Consider the following 16,186-nt stretch of genomic DNA (forward strand, 5'->3'; position numbering starts at 1 on the left):
CATACACACGATGTATGCCCATAAACAGTTACACCACTGACCCCTGAACGCAGATTTGAACCACCGGGATCCACTCAGATGCAGACTCCTCACTAGATATAGTAGAGTACTAGAAGTGTATTTTCCTTATTGCGTTTTCTCATTAACATTTTCTTTAGCTGCTTTATTAGAAGAATACAGGATATAATACATATAACCTACAAAATAAGTGTAAATTGACTCATCAGTAATGCTTGTGGTCAACAGTAGGCTGGTAGTTAAGTTTGGGGGGAGTCGAAAGTTAGATACGGAGTTTTGACTGCCTGGGGATCAGTGTCCCCTATCCCAGTGTTGGTTCAAGGATCAACTATATATATATATATATATATAGAGAGAGAGAGAGAGAGAGATCTATTTATATACAAGTTTATAGTTGCTACGTGTACTTTAGATTCAGATGATGCCTTTTGGGCTTTTGGGGGAGGTTAAAAAATCCTTTCCCTTTTAAAATTATGGTAGAAGAACATATTTCAGCGTGCCTGGGTGGCTCAGTCGGTTAAGCATCTGCCTTTGGCTCAGGTCATGATCCCAGGGTCCTGGGATCGAGCCCTCCCTTGCTGAGCAGGGAGCCTGATTCTCTCTCTCCCTTTTCCCCTCCCCCTACTTGTCCCTTCTCACGCCCACCCCCATCTGTCTCTCAAATAAAATCTTTAAAAAAAAAAAAAATTATACTTCAATGTTCTGCCAAAAAAAAAAAAATTAAACTTCAATGTTCTGCTCCATTAACTGGCTCACTCCATTCCCTTCTCACCCCCTTGAGGTGGGCTAGCTGTTGGCAGTACCATTTCCCAGACTCCACGCAGAGCCCCTCTCACCCTCTGCTCCTTCAGCTAGCAGGCACATGCTGGCTTTGCCACAGAGGTAGCCAGGGACCCAGGTGGCCACAGGACAGAGCACCCATTTTGCTAGTAAGGAGCACGGCAGGGACAGAGCATCCCGGAGCCGACAGCCAAGGTGATGGCTGCTTACTTCCCAGACTGTGTAGGCGGCCGTCGAATCCGGAGCCAGCTGTGGGGCCGTGGCCGTCTGACTCAGCACAGGAGGCCCCACAGGCCAGTTCTGTGTGTGGTCCTCGGCGCCCTTCATGGATCCTCAGCCCAGAGCCTGCTCTTCCAGAGCTCAGAGTTCGTCAGCACCCAGTTCCCCAGTTCTGGGGGGAGCTCAGCATAAGCTAGCCAGAGGGGTTTCCAGGATCTGCAGATGAACTCTGATTGCCAAAGTGAAAGTTTGGTGGGCTAAACTTTTTTTTTTTTTTTTTAAGTATTTAAGTAATCTCTACCCCCCCGCCCAACCTGGGGCTCAAACTCACAACCCTGAGATTAAGAGTTACATGTTCTTCCAACTGAGCCAGCCACGCACCCCCTAAGCTTTAAGTTTTTATTTGAGAGAGCGCATGTGTGTTTGTGTGTGTGTGTATTAGAGAGGGAGAGCGTGCATGAGTAGGTGGGAGAGGCAGAGGGAGGGGAGGGAGAAGCAGGCTCTCCGATGAGCAGGGAGCCCCATGTGGGGCTCGAGTCCCAGGATCCTGAGATCGTGACCTGAGCCAAAGGCAGACGCCCAACCAACTGAGCCACCCAGGCGCCCCACCCTTAAACTTTTTAATTTATCCATAAGGACTTACTAATCCCCACTGCTACCAGGGTATTTGGCTCAAAGATGCACGTTTGATCAAACCTAGCTCAGTTAGAACCTTCCCTGAGACTCCTCATGGAGAGCTATGTGGAAGACAACCTCTTGTTGTCCCTTGGGGATGTTCAGCCTGAAGGCTGAGTTCTGCATGGTCCTCCACATGGAGAGAGACCACCACCTAGACCTCGGCATGCAGCTCTGCTCCAAGCACTATCAGTTATGTGAGCCAATGACATCTCCTTTTTCTCTAAAGATAGCTTGCCAGTTGGACTTTTGTCACTTAAAAATAATATAACTTTATTGAGTATTTACCTTGTCAGCCATGGTCTTGGTCACTTTATATGAGTAAGACTTGTTGAATCTGCATCTCTAGGTGAGGGAGATGCTGTTATTTAACATTAAAAAATTCTGAAGTAAACTTTGAAAAGTAGATGTGTCAGCAAAAGAGGAAGCTGCTGGTGGGGGAATAAGTACAGGCAGAGGATGCAAACTTCAGATATAAAAATGTATTTTTAAGCTATGGAAATAAAAAGAGGAGGATACTGGAATCAAGAGAGATCAATGAAACAGAATAAAGAGCAAGACACAGACTCAAGTATACACAACATACAATGGGAATGAATGAAGGGTGAAGTAATCAACCGGTGGCGTTGGCCCGGGGCAGTGAGGGTTCCATTCTTGCAGGGGATCCAGCGTGGCCTTCATGACGTGGACTGGAAACTAACATTGACCAACAAGAGGCTCCTAGAGCCCCTCATGTGCTTTACGCCAAAATATATACAAGATGAATTAAAGAGTTAAAGGCAAAACGGAAGCCACAAAATTAGCAGGACAAAATTGGAGGGGATAACTGTATCATCTCAGATGGGAAATGATTTTTCTAAGCAAAGCATACAGGCAGAGACCATAGAAGAACAGAACGGTGCACTCAACAACAAACACTGGAGCATTCTGCACAGTAAAGAGCACTGGAAGCAAACTGAAGAGAAAAATAACCATGAGAATCATTTGACACATGACGGGGCTGGTATCTTTAAGAAGTCATTCTTCCACGTCAAGATAAATATCCTGATGGAGAAATGTGTAAAACACGTAAGTGATTCACAGAAGATGTAATAGAAATAGTTGATAAACACTTGGAAGTGTATTTAACCTCATTAATTAATTAAAATGCCAATTAAGCCTATAACAAAACATTTTCCCACCTACCAAATGAGCAAAAAATGAAAAAATTAAAAACGGGTCCTAAAAGTGAATCTGTTTCCAAATCTGAAGATACTTATTAAGAAATTTCAATGAGGGGCTCAGTCGGTAAAGCGCTGGTGTTCCCCTCAGGTCATGATCTCAGGGTCCTGGGATCGAGCCCCGAATCGGGCTCCCTGCTCAGTGGGGAGTATGCTTCTCCCTCTCCCTCTGCAGCTCCCCCTGCAGCTCCCCCTGCTTGTGCGTGCACGCTCTCTCAAATAAAATCTTTTTTAAAAAAAGAAATTTCAATGAAATACACAAGCAACCGAGGATATTAATCCTTCCTCCATCATAGAGATCATTCCTGTTTCATTTTGTGTTTTTCCTTTGTTTCTGGGCCAGGACTCAGCTAGCAGTGCCACAGCTGAAGGGTTTGCCAAAAAAGGTCGGGAAACTGGTCACAAACAAGGAGACTGGGCACGAAGAATACATATTGAGAATGATGACCAGGCTTCTCACTGTTGGAGAAAGGAGTCGCAGATACGGACACAGAGAACGCTAGAACGAATTCTCTGGTGATGGATCATAATTGGAGATATTCTTGTGTGAACTCCTGGTTTTAAATAAACAGGCAGATGAACACAAAAGCAACTTGAGGCAGAATCTGGGACAATGTAAGCACCAAGATAAATGATGATAATGTAATATAAACCATTAAATAGAATGTATATGGATATAAGTAAATATATGAAATGGGGAAGAAGGAAAGGCTCTATTTAACAGTAGAATGCCAAGAAATGTAGAAAGAGTGATGGAATCAGATAAACAGTTTGGCAACCATCATAATTACTTCAGGCAAGAATTATCAATAGATGATACAACTAGTGGGTAAAACTTTTGATGAGAAACAGGGTATTTACATTACCTCAGTATCTCTCTCCACAAAATATTTACTTGCTAATTAAAAAGTAGAAAATACTTACTAACTTTCCAGTGTAAAAATGTGAAGATGTCATCTCAACCAGGTGATAAAAATTATCATCACTAGGACTTCTGCTCCCAGGAAGATGGAATAAACGTACATATTTAAGCACAACTAAGCCCCCTGGGCATTGGACACAAAATGAGCATAAGAAGCCCCTGCAAGGTGGAGGTAAGTATGCAGGTGGCTGGGGAGCTCAGGACCAGAAGACGACACTGTGGTGAATTCTCTGGGCTTTCTCTGTACCTCATAGGTCCCAAACTGGATACCACGAAAGCCTGCCAACCCAGAACCTCTAATGGGCATAAGCCAAACACACAAAAGCCACAAAGAAAGCCTGTTTTCTCTAACCATAAGTAAGACCAGGAAATGGGCGGCCTGGCAAAGACAGAAAACTTTTTGACAATAGCCTTTTACTCTAGCCAAACATCACAGAAAAAAACTGTGGCCCCACCCTCACCAGGACTTTCATTTGTCCCTGATCCCTACCCCTCAGTGTCAGTGGAGACCATGGGGAGAGCCGAGACATCCAGTCCCAACTGCAGTAACATGGCGCCTCTCCTGATCCCCACTGGGTGGGATCAGAAGAGGCCCAGGGAAGAGCAGGATGTCCACCACCACAAGGAGACATGCCCCAGCATCCGTAGAGGCCACAGTGAGGAGCAATAATTAGGCACTTCTACCCTTCCCAGCCGGAGAGGCATCCGTGGAGGCTCGGGGGAATCTTGACTTCTACCCATAGTTGGCAGTTAGGAGAGTTAGGAGGTGGTGACCCTCCCCATTCTGTTCCCCTCCCAAAATGGTGTCAGAAGAAGTCAGCTAAAACAAAAGGTTTCAGTAAGATCCAGAGTCTCATAACCTAATACCTAAAACGTCCAGGTTTCAATCCAAGAGCACTCATCACACCAAGAACCAGGAATCTCAAAAGGAATAAAAAGAGAGAACTAATAGAGGCCAAATGAAATGGTAGACATTTTAGAATTATCTGACAAAATATTTTAAAGCAGCCATCATAAAAAGGCTTCAATTACAAACATACTTCAAACAACCACCACCCTCCAACCACCACCACCAAAATAGTCTCAGGAAAGGAATATATAAAGAACCACCCAATGAAAATTTTAGAAATGACAATATAATCACTGAAATGAAAGTTAACATCACCAGAAACAGTACACTTGACATTGGGAGTCTTCTGGTATGATGCGATGAGAATACAGCATCGATTCTGTGTTCTGTGGTATTTCTGTCAAAAGATAACCTGCACGGGGCACCTGGGTGGCTCAGTCGGTTAAGCGGCTGCCTTCGGCTCAGGTCATGATCCCAGGGTCCTGGGATCGAGTCCCGAATCAGGCTCCCTGCTCAGACGGGAGTCTGCTTCTCCTTCTCCCTCTGCCCCTCTCCTCCCACCCCTTGTGTGCACCCACAAGCTCTCTCTCTCAAATAAATAAAATCTTTAAAAAAAGAAAAAGATAACCTGCAAGGGGATCTATCATGAGAAACTAGCAGACGAAATCAAGCTAAGGTACATTCTACAGTTATTGGACTGTGCCCTTTCCAAGATATCAAGGTCATTAAAGACAAGGAAGGCCTAAGGAACTGTTCTAGATCACATGGTCCTGGACTGGTCCTGGAACCATAAAGAAGATTATTGAGACAAGTGGAGAGATTTGAATGAAGCCTGAGGACTGGGTGAAAGTGTTATTCAATGTTGATTTCCTGACTGTAGTAACTGTGCTGTGATTCTATAGGAGTGTCCTTGTTTTTTGGAAATACACAATGATGTGTTAAAGGATAATGGGCATCATGCCAGCAATTCACTAGAACGGTTCAGGAGAAAAGAAATCAGTATGTATAGTAGTGTGGAATTGCATGAAATCTCTGGACATGAGGGATTCCATTTTCCTTTCCAACTAACGAGCTCCTAAACTGGGCTGGAAGCAGCAACTGTTTGACAAGCGGTTGTTCCTAACATTTCAACAGAGCCACACGCATTCGGGTCAGAGGACAACAGTAAAGTCAATAAATACAAAGCACGGACTTTCACTTTATAGCACCAGTAATCAATAAGACAGTCATCACAAGCGGTTCGACTGGTCAGCACCAATACAGCAGGGTTTTTTTTTTTCTTCTCTGCTTTATGTAAATCCTGTAATTACTTCTTCCTTCTTTCTCATAAAAGCCCCCTTGCTTTCCCTGCACGAGTGGGACACTTTTCTGGTTACTCTGGAATCTGTGCTCCCCTGAATAAAAACCTTCGGTCCTTTTCTACCTCCTTTCCTTGGGGGACAACAGATAGGATAAAAGGGCAAATACGCCAACAATTGAGGATCTACAGGAATATGGCAAAGGGCATATAGGGATTGGCCTAATTGTCCGGCTTTTCTATTGGTATTTAATTACTTCCAAATAAAAAAGTTAAAATATAGAATTGGTTGAATAAATTATGGTACATTATGGTAATAGAAAAATATGTAATTGTCCTAAATGATTCTCAAGATTTCTTTTGACATGGGAAGTTATCACCGATATATTAAATGAAAAATAGCAAGTTGCATAGTGTGTAGAGTATAATTTGGGGGGGAAGAAGGTACTAATAAATTAAAAAATAATGCTGAGAATGATATAAAGCCAAGTGTCAACACTGGTCGTCTCAGAATGTTTTACAGTGTGCATCTCTCAGTTTTCTAATCAGAAAAGAAGAAATCTCTTCTGGAGGCAGGCAGGAGGAAGTAGGGCAGAGAGGACTGAAACCAACCAAATTAACTACCATTGCTAGGATTTCATGGTTAAAATACCACATTCTGTTTATTTTTATAGAAAGTAAATATATATATAATGAGTCCAATCATCACAGTATGAAACTAGAAATCAATTATTAAGAAAAAAAAAACTAGGGAAAAAAACACATGCATGCTGAACACCATGCTAGTGAAAATGGATGGGTCAATGAAGAAATCCGAGGAAATGAAACAATACATGAAGACAAACAAAAATGGAAACACAATGACTGAAAATATTTGTGTGGCACCTGGCTGGCTTGGTTGGTAGAGCACGTTGTGACTTAGATCTCAGGGTCATGAGTGTAAGCCCCATGCTGGGCATGGAACCCACTTTAAAAAAAAAAATCTTTGGGATAAAGCAGAAACAGTTCTAGGAAGGAAGTTTATAGCAGTACAGTCCTATTACACGAAACAAGAAAAATCTCAAAGCAGCAATCAAACCTTATACCCAAAGGAACTAGAAAAAGAAAAACAAACCCCAAAGTTAGTAGAAGGAAGATAAAAGTTTAGAGTGGAAATAAATGAAAAAAATATGTATCAGTGAAACGAAGAATTAGTTCTTTGAGAAGATAAACACAATTGATAAACCTTTAGCCAGACTCAAGAAAGAGCAAGTAATAAATAAATAAAATCAGAAATGGAGAAATAACCACCAACACCACAGAAATACAAAGAATTATAAAAGAATACTATGAAAAATTATGTAACAAATTGGAGAACCTAGAAGAGATGGATAAATTCCTAGAAACATACAATCTGCCAAAACTGAATCAAGAAGAAATAGAAAATTTGAACAGACCAATTATTAGTAACAAAATTAAATCTGTAATCAAAAAACTCCCCAACAAAAGTCCAGAACCAGATGGCTTCACAGGTGAACTCTACCTAACATTTAAAGAAAAATTCATACCTATTCTTCTCAAACTATTCCAAAAAAGAGAAGAGGAAGGCAAGGCCAGCTTTACCTTGGGCCAATATCCTTGATGAACACAGATGCAAACATCTTCAACACATATTACCAAGCCAAATTCAATAGTATGTTAAAAGGACCATTCACCATGATCAAGTGGGATTTATTCCTGGGATTCAAGAGTGGTTCAATATTCTCAAATCAATGTGATCTATCACATTAACAAGAAGGATAAAAACCATATGATCATCTAAGGGATCTAGAAAAAGGATTTGATACAATATTTGTTCGTGATAAAAACTCTCAATAAAGCGAATTTAGAGGAACCATACCTCAACATGGTAAAGGCCTTCTTTGAAAAACCCACAGCTAACATCATTCTCAATGGGGAAAAAACAGAGCTTTTCTCCCTAAGGTCAGAAACAAGACATGGATGTCCACTCCCACCACTTTTATTCAACAGAGTACTGGAAGTCCTTGCTGCAGCTATCAGATAAGAAATAAAAGCATCCAAACTAGTAAGAAGTAAAATGGTCACCATCTGCAGATGACATGATTTAACTATACATAGAAAACCCTAAAGACTACCAAAAAAAAGCTATTAGAATAAAAGAATTCAGTGAAGTTGCAGGATACAAAATTAGCATGTAGGCATTTCTATATATTCACAATAACCTAGCAAAAAGAAAAATTAAGAAAACAATCTCATTCACAATTGTACCAAAAAGAATAAAGTATCTATAGTTTAATCAAGGACGTAAAAGACCTATGCCCTGAAAACCGTAAGATACTGATGAAAGAAAACTGAATGTGATGCAAACAAATGAAAGATATTCTGTGCTCATGGATTGGAAGGATTAATATTGTGAAAACGTCCGTATTACCCAAAGCAAACTACAGATTAATGCAATCCCTGTCAAAATACCAATGTCATTTTTCACAGAACTAGAACAAACAATCCTAAAATTTGCATGGAATCACAAAAGACCCCAAATAGCCAAAGAAATCTTGAGAAAGGAGAACAAAACTGGAGGTATCACAATCCCAGATTTCAAAGATATACTACAAAGCTGTAGTAATTAAAACATTTGGTACTAGCACAAAAATAGACACATAGATCAACGGAATGGAAGAGAGAGCCCAGAAATAAACCCTCACTTGGTCAATTAGTCTGTGACAAGAGAGTCATAATACACAACAAGGAAAAGACAGTGTCTTCAAGAAATGATGCTGGGAAAACTGGACAGCAACACGCAGAAGAATGAAACTGGGCCATTTTCTCAAACCAAACACAAAAATAAAATAAAGACTCAATGTAAGACCTGAAACCATAAAAATTCTAGAAGAAAATATAGGTAGTCATCTCTTGGACATTGGCCTTAGCAACATATTTAATATGTCTCCTGAGGCAAAGGAAGCAAAAAAATAAACTACTGGAACTATACCAAAATAGTTAAGATTTTGCACAGAAAAAAAAAAAAACTCAATCGAACAAAGTAACTTACTGAATGGAAGAAGATATTTTCAAATGATACACTAATAAAAGTTTAATATCCAAACTATATAAAGAACTTCTAAAAGTTTAATATCCAAACTATATAAAGAACTTCTACAACTGCGTGCGCACGCACGCACACACACACACACACACACAACACCTGAACAATCTCATGAAGAAATAGACAGATGGGGGTGCCTGGGTGGCTCAGTCGTTAAGCGTCTGCCTTTGGCTCAGGTCATGATCTCAGGGTCCTGGGATGGAGCCTCACATCGGGCTCCCTGCTCAGCAGGAAGCCTGCTTCTCTCTCTCCCACTCCCCCTGCTTGTGTTCTTGCTCTCGCTATCTCTCTGTCATATAAATGAATAAAATCTTTAAAAAAAAGAAATAGATGACTTAACGTTTTTCCAAAGGCCACCTACAGATGGGCAATACACGTATGAAAAAATGCTCAACATTACTAATCAGTGGGGAAATGCAAATCAAAACCACAATGAGATTATCATCTTAACACCTGTCAGAATGGCTAGATCAAAAAGACAAGAAGTGTTGACGATGTGGAGAAAAAGGAACCCTTGTGCACCATTGGTGGGTATGTAAATTGGTGCAGGCACTGTGGGAAACAGTGAGGTGGTTCCTCAAAAAATTAAAAATAGAAACACCATACGATCTAGTAATTCCACTGCTGGGTATTTACCCAAGAAAACAAGAGCACTAATTAAAAAAGATATATGCACCTGATGTTTACAGCAGCATTATTTACAGTAGCCAAACTATAGAAACAATCCAGGCGTCCATAGCTATGTGAATGGATAAAGGACATGTGATTACACACACACACACACACACACACGACTATTACTCAGGCATAAAAAAGAATGAAATCTCAGCATTTGTGACTGACAACATGGATGGACCTAGAGGGTATTATGCTAAATGAAGTAAGTCAGAGAAAGACAAATACTGTATTATTTCACTTATATATGGAATCTAAGAAATACATGAACAAACAGACTTCTTTAATACAGAGAAGAAACTGGTGGTTGCCAGAGGGAAGGTGGAGGGTAGGGAGATCAGCAAAACAGGTGAAGGGGATTTAGAGGTACAAGCTTCCAGTAGTAAGTCAGGGAAATAACAAGTACAGCATGTGAGATACAGTGAATAATATTGTGGTAACACATGGTGATGGGTGGTGACCACCCTTATCGTGGTGAGCACTGAGTAACGTGCAGAATTGTTGAATCGCTGTGTTGTACGTATGTAATGTAGCATTATCAACTACACTTTAATAATAAAGTAAGAATAGGAAAAAAGTATCAGGGCAATAATGACCACCAATGTGAGGTCAGCTTGCTTCTGACAGTTCTTATAAATACATACACTGATTTTCTCAGCTTTATGCACTTTTCTCTTTGTGTTAAGTCAAAGGTTTCAAAGAGCAGTCACCTCTGGATATAGTAACAAAAGATAATCCTAGAACCAACAAAATTCAGACCTCAACGAGTCCAGAAGTCCCCGAAGAGCAGGTGGACGAGGAAGAAAGAGACACTATAACAAGTCCCACATACAGAGATATAAAGTACATCATGAAAGGGGACCTGACAGTATCATAAAAGGTGAGATATCCCGACCCTTGTAAATTGAAAGTGAAGTATAAGCACTCAGGGCACTTAGTCATTTCCAATGATGTTATCGGTAGCTGCATCAGGACCAATGCGGAGGGGAAGGATCGGTGTCCGGTCCACGTTTCAAATTAAGTTAATGATACAAGCGTGGCTCTCTCTACTACAAAATCGCTCTGCACACACTCTGGATTGATTGTTCGCATGATGAATTAGGCAGGTTCTTGCTTCTCCTCCTCATCCTTGGCTACCTTCCACCACGGTCAATGAAGATAATCAAACACTGTTCAACTGCCAAGTCGGAAAGTTGAAACTAATGTCTACAAGTGGTTTGAAGACAGGATGGATTTCAGTTATCTCACCATCCTGTTTTCCATACTGAACTGTCAAAACTTAATGGTAATAATTTGATCCAATTCTGATGTCACCAAGGAATATTAATCACTCTTATCCAAAGTATTAAGAATCACCTTTGCACAAAGCATTATTTAGCCTAGAACCAGAAATAGTGTATAGGGTCAGAATAGGACCAATTTGAGGATAGGTACAGGAAAGCCATCAGATAGTCTTAACCAAGAATACAGTAGGAGGAGACATCAGACGAGCATCTCAGAGCGGACTTCTGAATAAACATTTCCTGCTCCTTGTGCTGATGCAATTTTTCTATGACACAGTCAAGAGGTGAAAAATTTATCTCAGGCATGACCTTTGTAAAAACAAAAAGCTGTACCATTTTAATTCTTCCTCAATTTTTCAAATTTTGATTCATCATTCGATTATTCCAGTGATACTATTTAAATGATAATATATATCATTACATATAAATTATATGTTTTATACATATAAAAATATAATAGTATTGAAATATTTTAATTGTATAATGTATATAATATATAATATGCATATGTTCAAGTATAAATTATATATAATATGTAAGTATACATAATATATATTCAAGTATATATTATATACCTATGTTCAAGGAGCACTGGAGGGGACATACACCTTTTGTAATGCCAAATATTAATGTTTTATGAAGACAAAAAGGACTGAAAATTATTGCCTAAGTATCTGTTAGGACCTTTATTTTGGCACCTATGGAAGAGAGTTAATGCACAAGGAGTAAGAGAAATATTAAACTTTATACCTCTTTGTAGTTAACTCTCCCATCCTGAAGGTGGAGAAACTCCAGAGCTCTGTGTCCTGAGAGAAATATATAAATCAATTAAATCAACTGTAGCTAAAACAGAACTTATTCAAGACGTTTTAAAAGGAAAATTGGGGCATATGGGTGATGCAGTCGGTTGGGTGTAGACTCTTGGTTTCATCTCAGGTTGTGATCTCAGGGTCCTGGGATCGAGCCCCGAGTCAGGCTCCATGCTCAGCATGGAGTCTGCTTAAAACTCTTTTTCCCTCTCCCTCTCTCCCTCCCCCTGCTCATGCATGCACACGCACTCACTCTCTGTAATAATCTTTAAAAAACTAAAATAAAAAAATTTTTAAAAAGGAAAATATAATTTTGTCATTGCAACTGTCAAGGAAGGGGGAAATGAAAATTAAGTGTGTACTCACTAGTCATTTTCATTAGGCATAGTAAGATTCATACGATAGTTCTATCACTAAAAAATACAAATCAAATTTGCATGGTGATTTGAAGTTTCTGCTTAGCTGGCACCATGGCCCTGCAAAGCTAGGTCTCCGTTCCCTCCTAAGTAGAAGTAAATAATTCCCACATTTACAGGTGTGTTCACAGAGTCACACAAAATACATGTGATGTGATGCGCACAGTGGCTGATAAACGGTAGGAGCTCAGTAAACAGAAATGTCATCTTATTTTGCCTCAACACCCACCCCCAACCGAGATAAATGACCCTAAGCAGAAAATAGGATACATGGCCAAAACCATGGACTGAATCAATTACTCTCGACTGTTTTTTCATCAGTTGGGCCACATTAGATGGACCAAAAAAAAAATCCCATGTTACCTGCTCCACCCACTTGCAGGGACACACACACACACATCCACACCCTGAATCTTCCTAGAATCTAAGACGAACATGCCTTGTGAAGTCACATTCAAAGGGGATACCTTACTTCTGTTGTGAATCACATCCAGTTTTGTAATTCATACAAAAATACAGCCACTCCTCTAAGCATAACACTGTAAGATACGGGCTCCCAGCCCACATCAGTAACCTGGACACAGGATTGCCGGGATTTACAGCTCCAAGCCACCGAACGAGACCCGTTCTAATTAACTCACAGAACTGTCAGCCTTCCAACAGGCTTTACATTAAGTGAAAACATGAACCAAGAGATTTACAGAATCCTAATAATTGGTAAATGTTGGAGTTTTTTCTTTCACATAAGACTCCTCAAAATCTATGCAGGTTAGAAGTGGTCTTCAATTATGTTCACATAAACAAAGTTTTATAGTAATATATTTAATATCTTATTAAATATATTTATATATTTATATATTTATGATATATAAATATAATAGATAATACAATGTATGCATATATTTAATATTAATATTTTATACAATGTATTGATATATTTAATGTTATTATTAATAGATTAATATATACAAAACATATATTCATATATGTTTAATCTTTTAGGATCTTTGGTACCTACTGAAAAAAGGCAAGCAGTTATCCGATTTTATGAAAACTTCATATTTCATCTGTGTTTAAATACATTATACATTTTATATAATGTATTGATATTGTGTTAATGTATTGATATATTTAATGTTATATTAATAGATTAATATATACAAAACATATATTCATATATGTATAATCTATTAGGATCTTTGGTACCTACTGAAAAAAGGCAAGCAGTTATCCGATTTTATTAAAACTTCGTATTTCATCTGTGTTTAAACTAAGGATTAAAAACTCTCCATTTATACTTATTCTTGAATATTTCCATTTACACTTGTTCTTTCTCAGCCTACAGTTCTAGCAATTTCAAATTCTAAGAATTTACACCTGGACAATACTTTCAAATTCACTAAGACGTTCAGCTTCCTTACTTTACAGAAGAGGAACGCAGAGAAAATGAATTGCTCTGACTCACGTACTTCATTTACAGCTGAGCCGGTTTTAGAACCTGGGTCTAATTCTCTCTTCTATTGTTTCCTGACTGCTCGTAGCAATAAATGTATTTGGAAAGAACACTGGACTGGCTCTCAGGACATGCAATCCTAGGCCAGCCCTCTAATGAGCTAGCTTTGAGATTCTCCAGATCGATTTCCTTGCATGTGAAATACAGGGACTGAGCTCAGTGACCTCTAGTGCCCTTTCAGAAGGCAAAATTCTGGGATCATAGGTTCTTGTCCACCAGAACTCAATAAATACCTCGGTCTACCTGGCACTGATAAGCTTACACACTTTATTTATAATCTTGTTATGATTGGTACCTTCTGGCCAGGTGGCCTGACTATAAAATATTATTGATTTTATCTAAAAGAAAACCCAGATTTAATCGGAAAACTGTTGTAGAATATAATCCTATTCCATGAGTTAGAAAATATTACAAATACACTTCATTCAAGAACCAAATCCACCTGTATCTGGCACTCTGCCCTCACCCCCGAGCCCGTCCTCCCCAGCTCCTGTCATCGTCCCGGTCCCCTCTAATGCCAGTAGCCAGACGCCCTCGCTTCCTTGCCCTCCCTGGGGCCAACCACTTGACTCAGGGGACCCACTTCCATGGCCACAAGTGGCCCTGTACACACACTTGGAAATCTAAAACAACAAAAACAACATTCCTCACTCCTACTGAGTTCCACCCATCTTCCTCCTCTCCCATTCTATCAGTTCTGCTTCATGGCAACCGAGTTTCTCCAGCTCCTCACTGTTTGCCCACCCAGAGAAACAGCCAGGGGCCGATCATCAAGCACCCATCATTCCCTTGCCTCCTGCCCGCCCCTCCACGGAACCCACCTGACTCCAGTCCAGGGAACTTGTTACCAATAGGTGGGACCGACTTCACATCTCTTCCTTAACACCCTTTGACAGACTTAGCAATCCCTAATCCCAGGCAAGGTGCAGGCACTTACCTATCTCGATGTGTGTGGAGATGCCACATGGCGAACCCCCTGGGCAGACGGAGCCCAGTGCGATCAGCAGCCCAGGCCAGAACCTGCAAAGGGACATGCCCTCGTTACTCGCTGCTCCTCGGTGACACGAAGTGCTCAGAACTGCGGTGGCAGGTCCTGAAACCCAAGCCCAGACCTACGGCTTTCCCTCTAAGCAGGTCACTGACCAGGCAACCAAGCCTCATTTCAAAATAATAACACTTCCCAGTCAACTGTTTAACTACTGTTTAACTTCACCAGAACAGCAAACAAACTCCATCTGGGAGAGGGGGGAAAAAAAAAAGCCATCAACTGAAATTTGAATGCTCTTAGCGGGGAGCATGGCCACTTTGTGACCCAGGTGTCCTCCAGATTTCTTGTTAACACGAAATTTGTATGGTCACCTTAGCAAAGTTGTCTCCATTTCGCTTTCTTCAAAAAAGACACAGACTCACCTGTCTAGACTGAGGGTCCACATGCTGGACCACCTCGGCTCACAAGGGCTGATCCCTCAGGCATCCTTTGCACACCTGTATCAGGGGCCCCCGAGTCCTCAGCCTCTGAAGCCCCAAGTGCTGGGAGAGCTTTTATGACGATCAGCTGGAGCTGGCTTCTCTTTCAGTATTTGGCAACAGATACTGACATTTGCATGGGATTACACAAGAGCAAGCACTCCTGGTCTATCTGCTTCTGGCTTATGGGGCTTATATCGAGTCTGTTGCATGGTCAGATTCCTGCACCCCAAGCAAAGATGCTGATTCCACTGGGGGCGGGAGATATGGGACAGATTTAAGACCAAGAAACAAGGATTCAGAAAATGCTAGGCTCAGAATATTACCTGTCAAGAAGTATCTGGTCTGTAGCACTTAATCCATGGGAAAAACTCGGTGAAGCTCTTCGTGGAAAAGGTGGTAATCTTACAGCTCAAATTATGCATATTATAAGTGAAAAGCAAGAAAGGGGATCCTGAAAGAGTGGGAGGAAACTGTACTCATGCTCAGGTGAGCAAATGGAAGAGAAGAATAGGAGAAGATGGGATGATTGAGACCCTTAGGTCTCTGTCAAGTTTCCTCTGTAACCTTAGCTTAGCCACCTGCAAGCCCCAAAGAAAAGAAACCCACAGCTCTCCCCGAATCCTGAGGGCATTGGGCCCCGCTGCTCCTGACTGCTTTTAGGCCAGAGGCCATGAACCTTGGCTAAGGTGCTCTCTATACATAGGCCTCATCTCCCCCGTACTGCAAGTGGGGGAGCAGATGGAGAAGGGTGGGAGTAGAGGTGGGAGTGCCCAGGACCAGGCCGGGTGAAGAAGAAAGGTTCCAGACTGACCCATCACCCCCAGCCAGGCTCTGGGAGGCATCGGGCAGCCTAGGAGCAAGACAGGAACCGGAGGGGAATTGTTCCTACTCTGAAAGGGGGCTTGCAGAGGGCACAAGACCGTCAGAGAGAAG

At 41.0% G+C, this 16,186-nt stretch overlaps 1 protein-coding gene across 1 annotated transcript in view; it reads right to left on the reverse strand.

Moving 5' to 3' along the window:
* The window catches only part of GPLD1 (glycosylphosphatidylinositol specific phospholipase D1), a 54,695-nt gene extending 39,878 nt beyond the window's left edge, over positions 1 to 14,817 (reverse strand). The window contains exons 1-2 of the mRNA XM_035030443.1: positions 14,721 to 14,817; positions 11,796 to 11,851 (exon numbers count right to left, since the gene is read on the reverse strand). Of these exons, the coding sequence (XP_034886334.1) occupies positions 11,796 to 11,851; positions 14,721 to 14,817 (153 nt within the window). The remainder of the gene's footprint in view (positions 1 to 11,795; positions 11,852 to 14,720) is intronic.
* Between the last annotated feature and the right edge of the window lie 1,369 nt (positions 14,818 to 16,186).

Source organism: Mirounga leonina, unplaced genomic scaffold, assembly GCF_011800145.1.
Source record: "Mirounga leonina isolate KUSES-001 unplaced genomic scaffold, KU_Mleo_1.0 Mir_366, whole genome shotgun sequence".
Lineage (NCBI taxonomy): Eukaryota > Metazoa > Chordata > Mammalia > Carnivora > Phocidae > Mirounga > Mirounga leonina.